At 44.3% G+C, this 17690-nt stretch overlaps 2 protein-coding genes across 4 annotated transcripts; both read right to left on the reverse strand.

Annotated features, from left to right (window-relative positions):
• Positions 1 to 148: 148 nt before the first annotated feature.
• Positions 149 to 4008, reverse strand: LOC134866170 (tripartite motif-containing protein 16-like). Its single transcript, XM_063886168.1, has one exon. It carries the CDS (start codon positions 2950 to 2952, stop codon positions 1306 to 1308), a length of 1647 nt encoding a protein of 548 aa, XP_063742238.1. The 5' UTR covers positions 2953 to 4008; the 3' UTR covers positions 149 to 1305.
• A 1292-nt stretch (positions 4009 to 5300) lies between these two features.
• Positions 5301 to 14034, reverse strand: ift57 (intraflagellar transport 57 homolog (Chlamydomonas)). 3 transcript variants are annotated; one of them, XM_063886170.1, is made up of 14 exons: positions 13977 to 14034; positions 13410 to 13472; positions 13197 to 13263; positions 11365 to 11526; positions 10853 to 11027; positions 10024 to 10142; positions 9702 to 9792; positions 8574 to 8642; positions 8353 to 8475; positions 8145 to 8216; positions 7382 to 7513; positions 6709 to 6771; positions 6496 to 6562; positions 5301 to 6389 (listed from the first exon to the last, which is right to left on the reverse strand). In XM_063886170.1, exons 4-14 carry the CDS (start codon positions 11520 to 11522, stop codon positions 6208 to 6210), a joined length of 1251 nt encoding a protein of 416 aa, XP_063742240.1. In that variant the 5' UTR covers positions 11523 to 11526; positions 13197 to 13263; positions 13410 to 13472; positions 13977 to 14034; the 3' UTR covers positions 5301 to 6207. The 3 variants fall into 3 exon arrangements, with proteins under 3 accessions (XP_063742240.1, XP_063742241.1, XP_063742239.1); XM_063886171.1 differs by lacking the exons at positions 13197 to 13263; positions 13410 to 13472; positions 13977 to 14034 and adding an exon at positions 12680 to 12983 and having other exon boundaries at positions 11365 to 11522; XM_063886169.1 differs by lacking the exons at positions 13197 to 13263; positions 13410 to 13472; positions 13977 to 14034 and adding an exon at positions 12680 to 12975.
• Positions 14035 to 17690: the final 3656 nt, after the last annotated feature.

Raw genomic sequence — 17690 nt, forward strand, 5'->3', positions numbered from 1 at the left:
ATTAACATTTTATTTATTAATTAACATTTTATTAATCAACCCTTTTTTCCACGTCCCTCGCTGCAGCTACATCTGGTGGCAATATTTTGGAAAATGACTAAATATCTAAATAACACATTTCAGGACAAGGACTTCTGAGGACATCAAGTATTATCTGAATCAACATTTTATTGAATGTTCATAAACACAAACAATCATAACACAAACTATTGATAGACAATAGAGCACAGAAATCAATTAGTGACGTTCAGGACAACGCGTCAATTAAATGATCATCACTGATTATTGTAAGGCTTAAAGGTCCCCTATTATCCTCTTCATCAGCAATATATTACAGGTGTCAGATAAATACAGAGCCTGTCTCTGATTGGCTGAAACACCAAACAGATCGTCCTTTAAATGCTTCAAACTGCAGATTTCACTGAGCTTTACAACGTTCTTTGATTTTACCTCTAAATACATAAAGTGTCATTATTAAAGTTATGATAATAAGAATCTGCAGAAATACAGAAGTAATAAAAGAGCGATGGTTTCGGCTGACTCACCACACAATCACTCACTCTGAGCACACTCTTATTGATTACGATCAGGATGATTACTCCTCTACAAAACCTGTGATAACAAACACACGAGGTTATAACTGTCTTTGCTAATGAGAGAACAAAGTGTGCAGGATAAGGAGGTCTGCTGCAGGATAAGGAGGTCTGCTGCAGGATACGGAGGTCTGCTGCTGCAGGATAAGGAGGTCTGCTGCAGGATAAGGAGGTCTGCTGCTGCAGGATAACCTCCTGCTGCAGGATAAGGAGGTCTGCTGCTGCAGGATAACCTCCTGCTGCAGGATAAGGAGGTCTGCTGCAGGATAAGGAGGTCTGCTGCTGCAGGATAACCTCCTGCTGCAGGATAAGGAGGTCTGCTGCTGCAGGATAACCTCCTGCTGCAGGATAAGGAGGTCTGCTGCAGGATAAGGAGGTCTGCTGCTGCAGGATAACCTCCTGCTGCAGGATAAGGAGGTCTGCTGCAGGATAAGGAGGTCTGCTGCTTCCTCTCTTCAGAGCGGTGGAAGAGAAACACAGAGAAGAGTTCCTGCAGACACCATGAGCAGCGAGAGCCTCCATGGCTGAACACAGATAAAGAAAGTCAAACACTTACATGACTGCCCACGACTGGACGTCAGAGTCCCGCCCCCTCATGTTTGATTGGCAGCTGAAGAAACACCACAACAAACAGCCAGCAGTGTGAGTTCACTTAATGATGAAAAAAGGCTCCCTTAAGGAAAACGTCTGAGAACCAGTGATTCCCTTCTGCCTATCTGAGTTTGCAGAACTCAGCAGTTTTTCCAGAATAATAATAAACCCAAACTCCAGCGTGAAGAGGCTGAGTGAAGGTGGTCTCCACTCTGTGCAGGAGGGTCATGGTGTCATTGATGATGCTGTGGAAGGACAGAATGCCTGCCCCGTGATCCAGGTACACTCCTATCCTGTTGGGCCGAGGACCTGAGATGGGAATTTTGACATTGTTGTACCAGAACTTATATTTCTTCTTGTACCACTCTAAAGCCCAAGATGTGTCATTGTGTCCAAATCTAGAATCATTCAACCCGGCTGCTCTGCTTGTGTTCTTGTATGCGACGGCTATAGAAACGCCTCCTCTGTGCTCCACCTCCCAGTAACACCGTCCAATCAGACCCTCTCTGCTCAGGACCTGAGTAAAATCAGTGAATCTGTCTGGGTGACTGGGGTAGAGTTGGTTTTGACTCGTTACTGTAGCTTTTCTGTTCCCCTCAGATAATAGCAGCCATGTGTTTGCTGTGTTTGGATCCAGAGTGATCTCACGGAAATATTTTAAAACTCCAGATCTTGTCTTTGGCTCTGGTTGTGGCAGTAAAGCATCTTCTTCAGTCCACTTGTCCCTCAGGATGTCCTGCAGTTTATCTCTGACTTCTGACAGGGCCGCTGTCACGTCCTTAAAGTAGTACAGAGGACAGATGTTGATGCTGGATGAGTATTTAGATGCACTGAGAGCTGGCAGTGAGGAGTACATGTGCAGGAACTGGTGGTCCTCCTCTGCCTGTGACAGCAGCTCCAGCTGAGCGTCTCTCCTCTTCAGATCCCTGATCTCCTGCTCCAGCTCCTCCTGAATCTCTCTGACTCGTCTCACTTCCCTGTCCTGCTTAGATCTGACCTGCTGCTTCACATCAGAGCGTCTCTTCTCCAGGAGACGGATCAGCTGGGTGATCATCTCCTCACTGTCCTCCAGTGCTGTATCAGCAGAGCAGTTGATGGTGTCCGCCTCTTCTTGAAGCAGTTTCACATCCTTCTCTCTGTCCTGGATCCTCTGCTGGAGGTTTTGTCGACTCTCCCCCAGCTCTCTCTGCCTCTCAGTCCTCTCTGCTGCAGCTGACACTGTGTCGTGGTCTTTATGCTCGTCCACAGAGCAGAGAGAACAGATACACTGCTGATCAGTCCGGCAGAACAGCTTCATCACCTCGCCGTGACGAGGGCAGATGTTCTCCTGGAGTTTCTTGGAGGGCTCCATCAGCTTGTGTTTCTTAAAGGCAGCTGATACATAGTGAGGCTGGAGGTGTTGATCACAGTAAGAGGCCACACACTGCAGACAGGACCGGAAGGCTCTCAGTTTCCTCACAGTGCAGAAATCACAGGCCACCTCCTCAGGTCCAGCATAGCGGGGACCAGCAGGAGCAGATTGGAGTCCAGTGTTCTTCAGCTCCTCCACTAAAGCTGCTAACGTGGTGCTTTTCAGCAGGACGGGCCTTGGAGCAAAGGTCTTCCTGCACTGAGGGCAGCTGTAGATTAGCTCTCCATCCCAGTGGTCATTAATACAGCCCATGCAGTAGCTGTGTCCACAGGGGATAGTCACCGGGTCCTTCAGAAGGTCCAGACAGATGGAACAAGATATGGTTTCCCGGTCAAGCTGAACTCCTCCCTGCGCCATTTCACCTCTCAGTGATCTTTAAGAGCTACAGGCAGAAGTAAAAATGTTCACTTGCTCTGAACAGAATGACTCTCTGTGCTCTGACGGACAACAAGTCTCCTCTCATCGACTCTCGCTCCCTTAATGCAGTGAATGAGGAAACAGCCTCTGCATGGAACAACATGTTGTTGGTACCTACCCACAGGTCTGTGGAGGGGAGGGAGCAATCAAATACCTTGATAGGGTGTAGCTTGCTTTGTTTGAGTGTGAAAATAAAATGGAACAGGCTTTACTGCAGTCCAAAGAGATGACAGGTGTGGTATTTGTCATTTACAAGGAGCAGTAAGAATTGTTGGAGTTTCCCAGGGAAGGACTCCCAGGTCAAATGTACCCTAAAAGGTCTTCGAGACGTTAAGTTAAACGTTGTTTGAACTTGTATCGTATCTTAATAGTTGTCCTTGTTTGTCCCTTGCAAATGGAGATGTGATGCAATTCAAATTCCCTGACAACAAATTATTATCGTATCGAGACAAAGAGAGGAGGTCCACAAAGCAAGTTCTGCTGAAGGACCAAGCAGTCCTAAACTCCTGCTGCGTCTGTGGAAGTGGGTAAATGTGTGGTCAGTGGACAGTGGCGAAAGGGGTGAGGATCCCGAAGGATGAGAACTGAATGAAGTCCACCTAACGGCAACCACTCATCAGGGCATTCATGGATGACCCTAATGTCACCATGGGATCAGTCCCAGACTTCAGATGGATTCTGCAGAAAGGCTGATGGAGTTGGTCGGGGTGCAGTTTAAACTCGCCAAATCAAGAGTCATGGTGCTGTTGAAAGGGAAGGCGGACCACACGTTCCATTTACACATGGCAGGCACAGTCCTACCAACAATCACCATCAGTCAAAGATATAGGCAACCTCTATGAGGGACACGATATCCATCCATGGGCCTGCTGCAAATTGGCAATGTTCAGGCCAACCCAGGAAGTGTAAAGCAAGGCATTCTTCCAAGAATCCCATGGCCCCTCCTGATCTATGCAGTTTCAAGAGACTGCATAGATCACTTGAGACCTGAGGACGGTCAACAACAACCTCAGGAAATGGCTGGGGCTGCCAAAGAGCCAGAGCAGCATCTCACTCCACAGACACAAGAACAAATCCGTCAAATCCTTTAGAGGAGAGGTCTAAGGGCCAGAGAAGTACTTCAGAAGTGGGACTTAAGTAAACGTAAAGGGATTGAAGCAAGGGTAGGAGGTGGAGAGCCGAGAAAGCAGAGGCAAGACTCACAGGAGACTGGGGTGAGTGTAGGACCCTTTCCAACTCTCCAACCAAACACCACCAGAGGGAAGGAAAGGCTCCACCTGGTTCAAGAGTAAGTTCATGCAGCAGAGGAGACAAGAACCTGGAAGGTGGTGTCAAGGGCTGAGGTGTGGTTCAGGGGGTTCGCAGTTCGATCTTTGGTCGGAGCCTTCAGTATTGTGGGGCTTTTGGGAGGATGAAGAGAATGGCCATCCGGAGGGTTTCAAGATGGCTTTGGCTCAAAAGTTGGGAGCAATGGAGTCATAAGAGACTATTGATCTAGACACAAGCTAGGGTGATATACGCACCAGCTGGGTCCCCTGAAGGATGGCGTAAGCCGTGAGGGACTGGAAACACCCGATGATTCCAGGAACATCACTGTATGTAAATACAACTTGTCTTTCTGCAGAGTCCTAAAACCCTGAAATGACTCAGCATTTTTGCACTTCATGTTCCCTCTTTGATTTTTGATTTGATGCCTGAAATAAGGTCTGTGGTTAACACAAGCGTAAGTGTTCACATTTGTCGGTAAATACCCCGTCACTGGAGAATTTGTAACCTTTTCCTCGTCTTGAAAACGGAAGTTGCAAACAAGTGTCTAAATGACACATCACACCCAACATTAGCCACCTTTAGCTTAGCGGTGGTGACGTGACGTCATGTGACTATTTTATGACCTTGTTACCTTTACTGTTCTTGCCATTCCCATCACGTGCATGTTCAGGCAAAAATAGATAAATGTGTTTTCATGTCTGAACATAGTTACAGATTATCAGATCTTTCCACCCTCTCTGAAGAGAAATAATCTCTGCTCTGAAGGACAACAAATCTCTCCTCTTGCTCTGCTTCACTGAATGCACTGAATGAGTTGTTGTTCCTACCTGCATGTCTAACAGTTTTAACTGCATTCCAGAAAGGGTAGCTTTGAGTGAGAGGCAGGGTGTGTCATCTGCCGTCTAGAGGAGCAGTTAGAATAGTTCATCTCAAGGCTATAATCAGACCTGCAAACTCACAAGATGTGAAATTGTGCTGGCCACTTGCAGATTTCACTCTAATTCCTTCAGAGACATCAATTCTAACAGCATTAACATTTATTTTATATTCATACACACAAGTGATAACAAATGCTATCCATAAACATAGAAAACAGAAATAAATAATGACAATCAGGATGAAGAGTCAAAGGGATTCAATTACACCCTGACTGTTGTTTAGAAAAATAAAAAAGGGTTTAGAAGGATCCAACATCAGGAGACTTTCAGTTCAGAAGGGCCCAGTGTGGAGGTGTGCCTAACAGAAGGGCCCAGCCTGGAGCTGTACCTAAGAGAAGGGCCATGCGTGGAGCTGTAACTAACAGAAGGGCCCGGCGTGGAGGTGTACCTAACAGAAGGGCCCGGCGTGGAGCTGTACCTAACAGAAGGGCCCGGCGTGGAAGTGTGCCTAAGAGAAGGGCCCAGTGTGGAGGTGTGCCTAAGAGAAGGGCCCAGCGTGGAGTTGAACCTAAGAGAAGGGCCCAGCGTGGAGCTGTACCTAAGAGAGGCGCCCAGCGTGGAGGTGTGCCTAACTGAAGGGCCCAGCTTGGAGCTGTACCTAAGAGAGGGGCCCAGCGTGGAGTTGAACCTAAGAGAAGGGCCCAGCGTGGAGCTGTACCTAAGAGAGAGGCCCAGCGTGGAGGTGTGCCTAACTGAAGGGCCCAGCTTGGAGCTGTACCTAAGAGAGGGGCCCAGCGTGGAGCTGTACCTAAGAGAAGGGCCCAGTGTAGAGCTGTACCTAACAGAAGGGCCCAGTGTGGAGCTGTACCTAACAGAAGGGCCCAGTGTGGAGGTGTGCCTAAGAGAGGGGCCCAGCGTGGAGCTGTACCTAAGAGAGGGGCCCAGCGTGGAGCTGTACCTAAGAGAGGGGCCCAGCGTGGAGCTGTACCTAAGAGAGGGGCCCAGTGTGGAGGTGTGCCTAAGAGAGGGGCCCAGCGTGGAGGTGTGGCTAAGAGAAGGTCCCGGAGGCGGGCTCCGGGAGGTTGGTGGCGTGCATGTCGCGCGTCATGTTGGACTTCTCTTTGAGTTTGGCCTGCAGCAGCGTGTGCTCGACGACGCCGATTCTCACGTCCATCTGAACAATCTCCTGCTTCAGCTTGGTCAAACTCTGCTTGATCTTCACCACCGGAGCTGGATGACGGAGCAGAACCATGGTGAGTACCACACAGACACACACACACACACAGCTCATCTGTTCCAGCTCGATCAGGCTCAGAGATTCAGTCGTCAGCCTCACCTCCGTCAGACATGCTGCTGCCTTTCTCCTCCATCTCCTGCTTCACCTTCTCCAGCTCCTCACTGATCTGAAACAGAAACACAGAGAGCTCACAAACCGTCAGTTACGAATGACTCTGCGCATCATGGGAGCTCATTCCGCCGTCTGTGAGGCTTCAAAGTGACATTTTCCTGCCTATTCTTAAACAGCGATTGTCATGATGCGTTCACTGACCTCTGCCAGGACTCTGGTCCTCTCAGTAACTCCCCCGCTGGCCTGCTGGTAGCGCTCCTTCGCCTGGTGGAGAACACAGCTTTGTTCAGGTTCAGGTTATTTGTTCACAGAGGATGGATCAACAGTACACCCCGCCTCCAGGTCATTAAAAATAATCACTGAACAAACGTGAACATAAAAAAATACATCAATACATTTATTTTAAATAAGGCCCTTTAATAAATAAATGTATAATAAATAAATAAATGATTTCATTACATAAATATAAAAGGCCCCTCAATAAACACATAAATCAATAAATACATAAATCAATAAATACATAAATCAATAAATACATAAATCAATAAATACATAAATCAATAAATACATAAATCAATAAATACATAAATCAATAAATACATAAATCAATAAATACATAAAGCCCTTTAACAAATAAACAATAATAAACAATAAATAAATAAGGCCACCCAATTCATAAGTAAGTCAGACTAAGTTTCTGCTGTAGATTTAGAACGGACTCAACAGAAGTACATCAGATGAAGTCAGCAGCTTCCTGCTTCCTCCTTGAACATCAAACATTGATATTTCCCGCAGTCTGTGAAAGCGAGACCGAACCAGAGCCCGCACCGTGTTTACTTCTTGTGTTTACGGCTCAGTGCATGCGTCGGTGTACCTGGCTGAGTTTGGCCTGGGCGCTGCGGTACTCCTGGATCAGATGCTCCAGCTGGTTGTTGATGTATTTCTCTCGGCTGCTCACCTTCTCCAGAGTCTTACCGATGTCCTCCTGCAGTCTGTCCAGGTAGCTCTGCACAGGAAGTGGAGAAGCTGGAGGTTATAAAGGATGCTCAAAAGGGTTGAGATGGTAGATCAGAAATACAAAACATAATTGAGTTAATGTCAGTGAGGATGTGGGGAGGTTTCATGGAGACAGTGACAGTGTTTACCCTATTCACCGTTACAACATGTAGGAGTTTTACAATCCACATCCACACATTTTCATGGCTCTATTTTCAGATTTAAGGTAGTGAAACAAAGAGATATCCCACATCTTGAAACACGAATGTGAACCTGGCTTTATCCACATTTTCACACTTCTGTCGGGAAAATGACGCAAATTAGCACATATTCAATAAGATAATGCCTCATTTTTCATATTTAAACACACAATTACAGACAACTTGTAATACCAATAATTATGATCTTACCGTCAGTAAGAAACCTGGGAAGTTTCACGGTGATATCTGTTAGTGAAATATTTGACCTTATTCACCTGTAGTGTCTCATTGAAGGGAGTCATTGAAAGTGGTGTGATGCAATATCAGGTGTGTGTAGTACAGGTGTCACACAGCAGCAGGTGCAGATTGTCAGAAATGTACATAATGGACAGGAGCTGCAGACAGCCAACAGACAACAGAGCAGCAGGTCAGTGAACGCACCGTGGCCTCTTTGAGCGAGGACTTGATGCCGTCCCTGTGTTGATGCATCTGCTCCACGTGGATCCTCCAGTCCTGCGCGCACGCGCACGCGCACACACACACACACACCCACACACACACACAAACACACACACTTATTAGAATCAGAGTTAGAACAGGCTGCTCCTGCATCAGAGATCACCTGTGGGATGATCTCAGGTGAGTGTACCTTGTTGTCGGTCCTGATGGTGACTTTGAGCTGCGGCAAGACCCTCTCCACCTCCAGGCTCCACTCCGCCGCGTCCACCGTGGCCTCCAGGATCTCGTCGGGTTTGGAGGAGGCTTCTGCATCCTGTCAGAGGACAAACACCACCGCCTGCTTCATCAGAACTCACATTCACAGCCCTGAAGAGGTGCTGGAATGCGCCAGGTGTCTCCAGGTGAACTGACCGTGTGACAGGTGCGTAACTTCAGAGCCTCCAGGTCCATCACGTTCTCCTCCTCGTCGTCAGGCTCCTCCTGGGAGTAAACACACAAAACACCTTCTTCAGTTTACACCTTCTTCTGACAGAGCTGACGTACCCCTGCACAGACAGAGCGCCTCTCAGCAGCCCTGGGCGGGTTTTATGCACATTTTTCAAACATAACAAAGAGTTTTGCTCGCTTTCGTGAATCAAAGCGTTTGCAGGAGTGCCGTCAATGTCTCCTCAAAGCCTCCACTGAGAGTAGATGTCATCGACTGACTGTTGAAGGAGATCCAGAGCCCGATGACTTGGAGGCAAAGTAGTGAAGTACCAACGTTTTCAGGTAAGTTGGTTTACATTTCTTATGAAAGACGGAGCATACTGTAAAAAATATCCTGCCGGTCAGAGCCTAAAACTATTTCCTCTCCTTTACATCTTGGAAAAAAAGGGCTGCTTTTAGGCGGTATTTTCTGAGACTGAAGAGCCTCAAGGAATCTTCTGTGTATATATTTTCTCAAAGATGCATTATGATGCACTACAGGTTTTTGTTTTGTGCAAAAGGTCAAAATTAACTGGCCAAAAAGAAGTGACCTCTCTTGTAGTCCTTGGAAGATAAAAGACTACACTTCCCATGGTGGTCCCACAGGCTATTTAGAGACACAGATATAGAAACAGCTGTGAGGAGGATGAGACCGTTTATAATCTGACAGAAAGACAACCTAACTGTATTTCATTTGGAGTACTGCCTCTTGTTTAGATTCCTGTAAAGGCCTAATATCTGTGTTAATATAAACTTAAGGTCACACACTGTAAATGTCCGTTTTAAAAAAAAATACTTTGGAAAACTAGTGAAGGAAGCCACGATAACTTCAGTATTTGGCCACCAGGGGGCGGTATGTGCCAGCCTATGAGGTGACCCTGGTCAGGTGAACAGGGAGTCCTCTCACTGTCAGCACAGGCAACAATAAGCAAAGTCAAACAGATAAAACCCTGGATTATTTAGCGCTTGTTTCCTGTCATCACAGCCGCCTCTGTCTGCAAAATATATATATAATAAAATATATTTAGGATGGGGAGTCCCGACGTATGCAGTTATTTAATCAGGGACACCTACGATCATCTCCTCCTCCACTCTGCTGAGCGTGAGCTCTGCGTCGTCCTCGATCACCGACTCTTCTTCTGTGGTTTCTGTTGGGTAGTTGGGTCTGGAGGGACAGGAAGTGAAAACACATGAGAATCAACAGGTGTTATTATAAACAGGAGATCAGTAGAGCGGATCCTGTCGATTAAATAGCTCGATATATCTTGAGTACATCATGTGAATATAACTGTGGAAAGCTCAAATGATATTGGGTTGATTGTGCATCCTTTCTCAGGAGTAGTGGAACAATTTGAGAATTGTAAGAGGTGTGAGGAGAGGAGAAATGAGTGAGTACCTCCTGAAGGAGAAGCCCTTCCTCTTCAGAGCCTCCTCGGCCAGGCGGTCCAAAACAAAGCAGACAAACTCGCCTGAGCCGGACTTCAGCTTGGAGGGCGGGAAGTCCACCTTGACACCCTGATGGAAAAGAGAGGAGGTAAATCAGTGACACAAACTCTCCGAGATCATACAGCACCAACTGTGAAGAGTCAGAGTGGACCGAGTCTGAGGTCTGGATCAGAAGCACTCTTTCATTCATCTGTTTATTCACTCATCATCTGACAGAGTGTCTGCAAGTTTCATCATGAAAGGTGTGAGAGCTTTTAATCTGAAAGCTATTCCACAAGAAGAGGCTGAATTATAAAGTGGGAACCAGCTGTCAGAGGAGTGTCCGGCTTATATTAGTTTATTAAAATATGTCATCAGAACATGCAATGCGGCGAATAAGGATTATTCATTTTTATCCCGGGGTTTCGTAACAGTTGCTCCATTTTTAGGGTGAAATAAAATACAAATATGTATACAAGCATAAGAAGTTAATGATAAAATGTGCAATAAATGAAACAAATAAAAATATAATAATATTTATAAAAACATTTAAAGTTTTAAGTAAAATATGGAAAAAAATAATAATTATATTAATATAAAATAAAAGTTAAAATGTACAAAAAGTTTTTTAAAACAAAATAAAAATATTGATATAAATATCAGAAGTTTAAAGGAGAGCAATAAAAGATCAAATGAAATAAGGAGGATAACCGTGCATACATAAACACAGTAAGAGGAATGAACCTCTCCCTCCACACAGTGATGGATAGAACCACACAAAGCAGTGCAGCGTGACTCACAAAGGCCCGGAGCTCCGACAGGATGTTGGACACGGTGGCGTTGGGCTCATCGTGCTCCTGCGGCGCCGTGAACGGCCGGCCCGCCTCGTTGATGAGCCACGCCGCGATGACGGTGAACAGGAAGTACTGCTCGCCCGGGTTCACCGCCAGGTACGGACTGGAGACAAAGTAGTGTCTGAAACAGAGGGGGGGTTTAACCATCGTCTCTTAGTAACTCTGGATCCCTTTGGGTCGTCTTCAGAGGGGACACTTTGTTACAGCAAAAGTAAAGATAGAGATAAAGAGCAAATTAATTATTACAACTTACATAAGTAAACATTCGGGTAGAAAAGCAGCAGCAGCTATTCATAAAATAAATCAGGTGTAATAAAACATGTTATTTATCAAGCGTTTATCAGGTGCTTCAGGACGCTCTACAGAGGTAACAACTAAGATCTAATTAAAGTCGAGCAATAAAACCTCCACAAATAAACAGAGTTACACGTAGAATGGAGTGTGCCGTTGGTTCTCACCTGGACAGATTTTTCATGTTGTGTTTGGCCAGGATTTCCTCCTCATAGTTGAGCACCTTTAACTTCTCCAGCAGACCCTCCATCACCACGAAGACCTGATGGACCGCTCCGGGGCCACGGTCCTCTTCCTCCCCTCGTCTTCCTTCATCCGCCATCATCTGTCTTTCGTACCAAGAGGGGGGAGAAGTACTCAGATCTGGTACTTGAGTAAAAGTAGAAGTACTCAGATCTGGTACTTGAGCAAAAGTAGAAGTACTCAGATCTGGTACTTGAGTAAAGTAGAAGTACTCAGGTCTGTACTTGAGTAAAGTAGAAGTACTCAGGTCTTGTACTTGAGTAAAGTAGAAGTACTCAGGTCTTGTACTTGAGTAAAGTAGAAGTACTCAGGTCTTGTACTTGAGTAAAGTAGAAGTACTCAGGTCTTGTACTTGAGTAAAGTAGAAGTACTCAGGTCTTGTACTTGAGTAAAGTAGAAGTACTCAGGTCTTGTTCTTGAGTAAAGTAGAAGTACTCAGATCTTGTACTTGAGTAAAAGTAGAAGTACTCAGGTCTTGTACTTGAGTAAAGTAGAAGTACTCAGATCTTGTTCTTGAGTAAAGTAGAAGTACTCAGATCTTGTACTTGAGTAAAGTAGAAGTACTCAGATCTTGTACTTGAGTAAAGTAGAAGTACTCAGATCTTGTACTTGAGTAAAGTAGAAGTACTCAGGTCTTGTACTTGAGTTAAAGTAGAAGTACTCAGATCTTGTACTTGAGTAAAGTAGAAGTACTCAGGTCTTGTACTTGAGTAAAGTAGAAGTACTCAGGTCTTGTACTTGAGTAAAGTAGAAGTACTCAGATCTTGTACTTGAGTAAAGTAGAAGTACTCAGGTCTTGTACTTGAGTAAAGTAGAAGTACCAGAGTGTAGGAATACTCTGTCACAGTAAAAGTATTCTAAATGTTCCTCCAGTGAAAGTAGAAAGTACTCTCCTCTAAATGTACTTAAAGTAGCGACAGTAAAAGTAGTCATTGTCTGATTGGTCCATTTCAGAATAATATCTCTGATATGTTTTATAATGATTGATCATTAAAGTGTTCTCAGAGCTGGTAAAGGTGCAGCTAGTTTGAATTTTAAAGTTAAGTACAAGTACCTCAGAATTGTATATAAGTACAGTACTTACAGTACAGTAACTAAATGTACTTAGTTACTTACCTCCTCTGTCACCAGCTGCCACTCATAAAACTAACTGCTGAATTAACACAACAAATCCTGTCTTTAAGCTCCTTTAGCTGGTTAGCATGTGTTAGCTGTTAGCTGTTAGCCGGGTTTGTTTACCTTTTCTCTCTGTTGTCAGGCAACCGATAAACATGTTCCAGACTTAGTCTCCGGCATGTCGTTTATCACAGTCATCGTCTTCATCCCACTAAATCACATCTTCAGTTAAGAAACTTAACTAAGCTGTTTAAAATCTCCATTTAAATCTTCTAAACACGACAAGCGTTTTCTGATATAATTTAGATAGTTCAGCGTCAACGGCTTCCGGTGGCCTTCAGAATAAAAGTCTCAGCGGTCGCTTTTCTGTCAAAGCTTTCAAAATAAAAGCTAATCAACGAGTTTAAAAAGAGGGTCGCTGATCACTTTTATTTTTCTGTCATTGGTCAGAAGAGAGTAGACACTTGTTACAAATTAATTACTGTACATTTAAATGAATACTGTATAAATGCACACACACACACACACACACACACACACACACACACACACACACACACACACACACACACACACACACACACACACAGCTCATCTGTTCCAGCTCGATCAGGCTCAGAGATTCAGTCGTCAGCCTCACCTCCGTCAGACATGCTGCTGCCTTTCTCCTCCATCTCCTGCTTCACCTTCTCCAGCTCCTCACTGATCTGAAACAGAAACACAGAGAGCTCACAAACCGTCAGTTGCGAATGACTCTGCGCATCATGGGAGCTCATTCCGCCGTCTGTGAGGCTTCAAAGTGACATTTTCCTGCCTATTCTTAAACAGCGATTGTCATGATGCGTTCACTGACCTCTGCCAGGACTCTGGTCCTCTCAGTAACTCCCCCGCTGGCCTGCTGGTAGCGCTCCTTCGCCTGGTGGAGAACACAGCTTTGTTCAGGTTCAGGTTATTTGTTCACAGAGGATGGATCAACAGTACACCCCGCCTCCAGGTCATTAAAAATAATCACTGAACAAACGTGAACATAAAAAAATACATAAATACATTTATTTTAAATAAGGCCCTTTAATAAATAAATGTATAATAAATAAATAAATGATTTCATTACATAAATATAAAAGGCCCCTCAGTAAATACATAAATCAATAAACACATAAATCAATAAATACATAAATCAATAAACACATAAATCAATAAACACATAAATCAATAAATACATAAAGCCCTTTAACAAATAAACAATAATAAACAATAAATAGGTGAATAAATAAATAAGGCCACCCAATTCATAAGTAAGTCAGACTAAGTTTCTGCTGTAGATTTAGAACGGACTCAACAGAAGTACATCAGATGAAGTCAGCAGCTTCCTGCTTCCTCCTTGAACATCAAACATTGATATTTCCCGCAGTCTGTGTACCTGGCTGAGTTTGGCCTGGGCGCTGCGGTACTCCTGGATCAGATGCTCCAGCTGGTTGCACACACACACACACACACACACACACACACACACACACACACACACACACACACACACACACACACACACACACACACACACACACACACACACACACACACACACACACACACAGTGTATTATGTACATGAGTGAGTGTTGGCATATCTCTTCCATACATAATGTAGCCTATTTTCAACCTCAACACAGCCTGGTTACTTACCCAGTGAAGCATGATAAACACAGTCTACATGCGCAGTGTGTGTGTGTGTGTGTGTGTGTGTGTGTGTGTGTGTGTGTGTGTGTGTGTGTGTGTGTGTGTGTGTGTGTGTGTGTGTGTGTGTGTGTGTGTGTGTGTGTGTGCCTGTGAATAATGCATACCCCCCATCCCCGTGGTGCAGCAGGCAGTGAAGGAGGGGTGTGTTTGTTTAATCTGCAGTCTGCTCCCTGTCTGCTCACAGGTGGAGTTTGCTGTTTGATTGACAGGTCTGCTAACCGCATCTCTGCTTCAGATCCATCCTTTGGACCCCTTCAACCCGGTCATTATGGGATGCTTTCCAGTATCAGTCAGAGGCGGGATCTTGTGCCACAGTGAAAGCAGAAGTACCAGACTGTAGGAATACTCTTTGACAATGGAAATCGTTTCAATAGCTGTTAAAATGATAAGCTTTATTCTATGCACCAGCGTCCCTGGCTTCCGATTTGGCCTTCAGAATAAAAGTCTTCGGGTTTGCAGCATTGACTGTAGTGTTTGTTTGCAGTGAGGTTTATTGCTAATATGCAATGTATAAAGGTGCACAAATAAACACAGCAGGAAGAATTTTAACTTGTCAAAAATGAACAAATGTATACATATTTAACAAACTGTTAGAAAATAATGTTTACAATAAATATGAATGAATCCCTTAAAAACAAAATGTATTTTTTTAAAGGTTTTAAAAATGCAGAAGGGGTGCAATTTGTGCAGGAACATGCTACTTATTGACCAGGGGGATATGAAAACAATGTCACAGCATAATGAAGAGCTAAGAATGTGGGAATGAATTAAAGATCTGCATTGAATGTTGAAAATCACTGTCAGGGTGTTGTTGTTGTTGTTGTTGTTGTTGTTGTTGTTGTTGTTGTTGACAGCTGCAGACAGAAAGGAGCTGTTTGTTTGTAATAAATAAATGTAATTTCACAGGGATGATTGTCCTGGCGCTGCGGGGATGCTGCATGTGTTTAAAACCATGGTTCCCCTGTCTTCTGAACTTGATCCTTGGCTCTTCTTCGGTGGTGTTGTAGCTGTCACAGTGGACAAAGAAGACACAGTGCTCCAGTCCTGGCTTTACACAGATCATTATTTTAAAGAATGCATTACCTGCACTTTAAATGGAACTTTTCCGGTGACAAATGGTGTAAAAATACAAAAGAATCCTGAACCTGGAGCAGCTAATTCATTCTGGCTCTGTGTGACGAGATGTAAATGTGAATCTGTGAGAGTGTGAACGCTCAGAGGAAAGATCTGACAAGTCAATCTCAGGCTCAGCGGATCACCTTTATTCGACATGTGTATAGTTGACTTCTCCTGCAGTACGTGCACAGTGGTCTTGCAGCATAATCTTGCACTCATTTATTCATACTCTTCTCTTCTTGTAATCTGTGTCGTTGCTTAATGTCTAATATATATTCATGTTGCATTGTTGGAGGAGCATGGGACTTTCATTGTCATATCACTGTAGCCATACAACCATAAAGCCTTTGAATGCTTCGAATCAGAAGTGTTTCTGGCACAGAAGAAGAAAACGTGTTATAGCTTCAGAATAGAAGTCTTCTGGTGGTTGCTTTGCTGTCAAACTTCCAAAATAAAAGCCCATCTCTGATATTAGGGGCTTAAGTCTTATTGTATAATGGAAAATGACTATACTTATACATTTAAAACAGTTCTTTTGAGTATTGTAATTGCTGACTGTTCATCTGTTGAAGAAGAAGTGTGCAGATGAAAATATCTGAATTGAGTCGTGGTTCCTCCTCTCTCTTCCACAGTTTGCTTGAAGGGCTGAATTGTGCTCGGCTAATGCATCACAAACAGATGGAGCCCAACGCAATCACTCCGGAGAGGCGTCTCCATCTCTTCCTCGTTGAGAAATAAATCAGAATGATGGTTTCTGGCGTCAGTGGGGCTACAGTATGCAGGAGGAGGAAAGGCTGCAGAGACACGACTCAGAATCACAGTTCCAGCAGAAAGCCTTCAGATCCTTTACCGCAGCAGTAAAACTACACCCTGCAAATACTCCATCCCATAGAAGCCAGGCATTTGGTCATTGCAGAATAGGGAAAGCACTCCTTACCCCGGCATTCATCCCTTCTGCCTTTTCATCCCTTCATCTTTACATCCCAGACCCTTCAAGCCCTTCATCCTTCCCTTTATCCCACCTTACATCCTTTCATCCCCTCACCTCTTTTTCCTATATCCCTTCTACCTTTTCATCCCCCCCTACACACATCCCTTTAACCCTGCATTCTTTCCTACATAAATCCTTCCCTTCCTACATCCCTCCATCCCTTCATCCCTACATCCCTTCATCCCTCCATCCCTTTAACCCTTCTATTCCTTCATCCCTACATCCCTTTTTGATCCCTTCATTCTTCCCCACATACAGTACATCCCTTCCGGATTGTCTCAAACACCTGCAGTATTTCCCAGTCTCATTAAAGACATCCCATAGTTTCCCTTCCCTAATAAAGCTGTGTATCAGGTCTCTTCTGCTCTCAGACTGCAGATAATTGGAGATCAAATCGGACACAGAGTGTTTTTATCCTCCCCCGTCTTCACACGCTCTCATGCAGCCGGTTGGTTTTATCGCTCTGTGGGAATAATAGGGGTCGCGGTGTTTTAGTTTTAGTGGCCAATAAATTTCACGTTTGACAAACTGCTGCTGAGATCTTTCGGTGAAAGGTCGTACTGTAAATTCCCCCGGGAGCCAAGCTGGATGATTGGCATTTCATTTATCGTCACAGGAGTGAATCTGCGGGACTCTGCTGAACCAACAGGTTTTCCTCCAGCCTACACAGTTAGTGATTTCATTTAAGAAGCAAAGGAATGAGATCAGTGGAGACGGAGAGGGAGATAAAAGAAAGGTGGATTTAAATGATAACAGTATTAGAGTTATAGAGTAATGCTCCTATACTATAGACTATACTGTATGACAGGGATTTTTTGCATGTGATTTGGCACATCGTTTCTATTTCTTTAAACGGGTCTGCACCTTTCGGCCGCTGTAGAGTGGGAAGGGAAAAAAGGCTTTAATAATCAATCAATGTTTAAATGAAGGAGTGAAATCACTCTGCTAACACCTTTGAGTGCATTTAAATCTTTTAGGACCTAATTATTTAAATACGGCTAATGTTGCTCAACATTTGCTTCAATGCCCGGTGCACTTCCTGGAGGATTGGGTCGAACGTGCCGTACCATGACAGAAACCGGCTATATTATGCAAACACATGCATTCAATCAAAGCAAACCATGAATGTTTCTGCACCGTCCTGACAAATACCAATGAAGAGCTTTTATATTATGGCATAGGGTTCTTTTGGTTTTGGTATTTTAAGTATATTGTATTACCTGTGTACTATTACCTGTGTACTATTACCTGTGTACTATTACCTGTGTACTATTACCTGTGTACTATTACT

The sequence above is a fragment of the Eleginops maclovinus genome, chromosome 6 (assembly GCF_036324505.1).
Source record: "Eleginops maclovinus isolate JMC-PN-2008 ecotype Puerto Natales chromosome 6, JC_Emac_rtc_rv5, whole genome shotgun sequence".
Taxonomy (NCBI): domain Eukaryota; kingdom Metazoa; phylum Chordata; class Actinopteri; order Perciformes; family Eleginopidae; genus Eleginops; species Eleginops maclovinus.

What these genes read in the sequence shown, in the direction of transcription:
- LOC134866170 (XM_063886168.1), bottom strand. Translation starts at nt 2,952, where the DNA reads ATGGCGCAGGGAGGAGTTCAGCTTGACCGGGAAACCATATCTTGTTCC.
- ift57 (XM_063886170.1), bottom strand. Translation starts at nt 11,522, where the DNA reads ATGATGGCGGATGAAGGAAGACGAGGGGAGGAAGAGGACCGTGGCCCC. An exon ending in AGTTACGCACCTGTCACACG is followed by an intron (nt 8,476 to 8,573) that starts GTCAGTTCACCT and finishes GTCCTCTGACAG; the next exon opens with GATGCAGAAGCCTCCTCCAA. An exon ending in CCCAGGCCAAACTCAGCCAG is followed by an intron (nt 6,772 to 7,381) that starts GTACACCGACGC and finishes GTTCTCCACCAG; the next exon opens with GCGAAGGAGCGCTACCAGCA.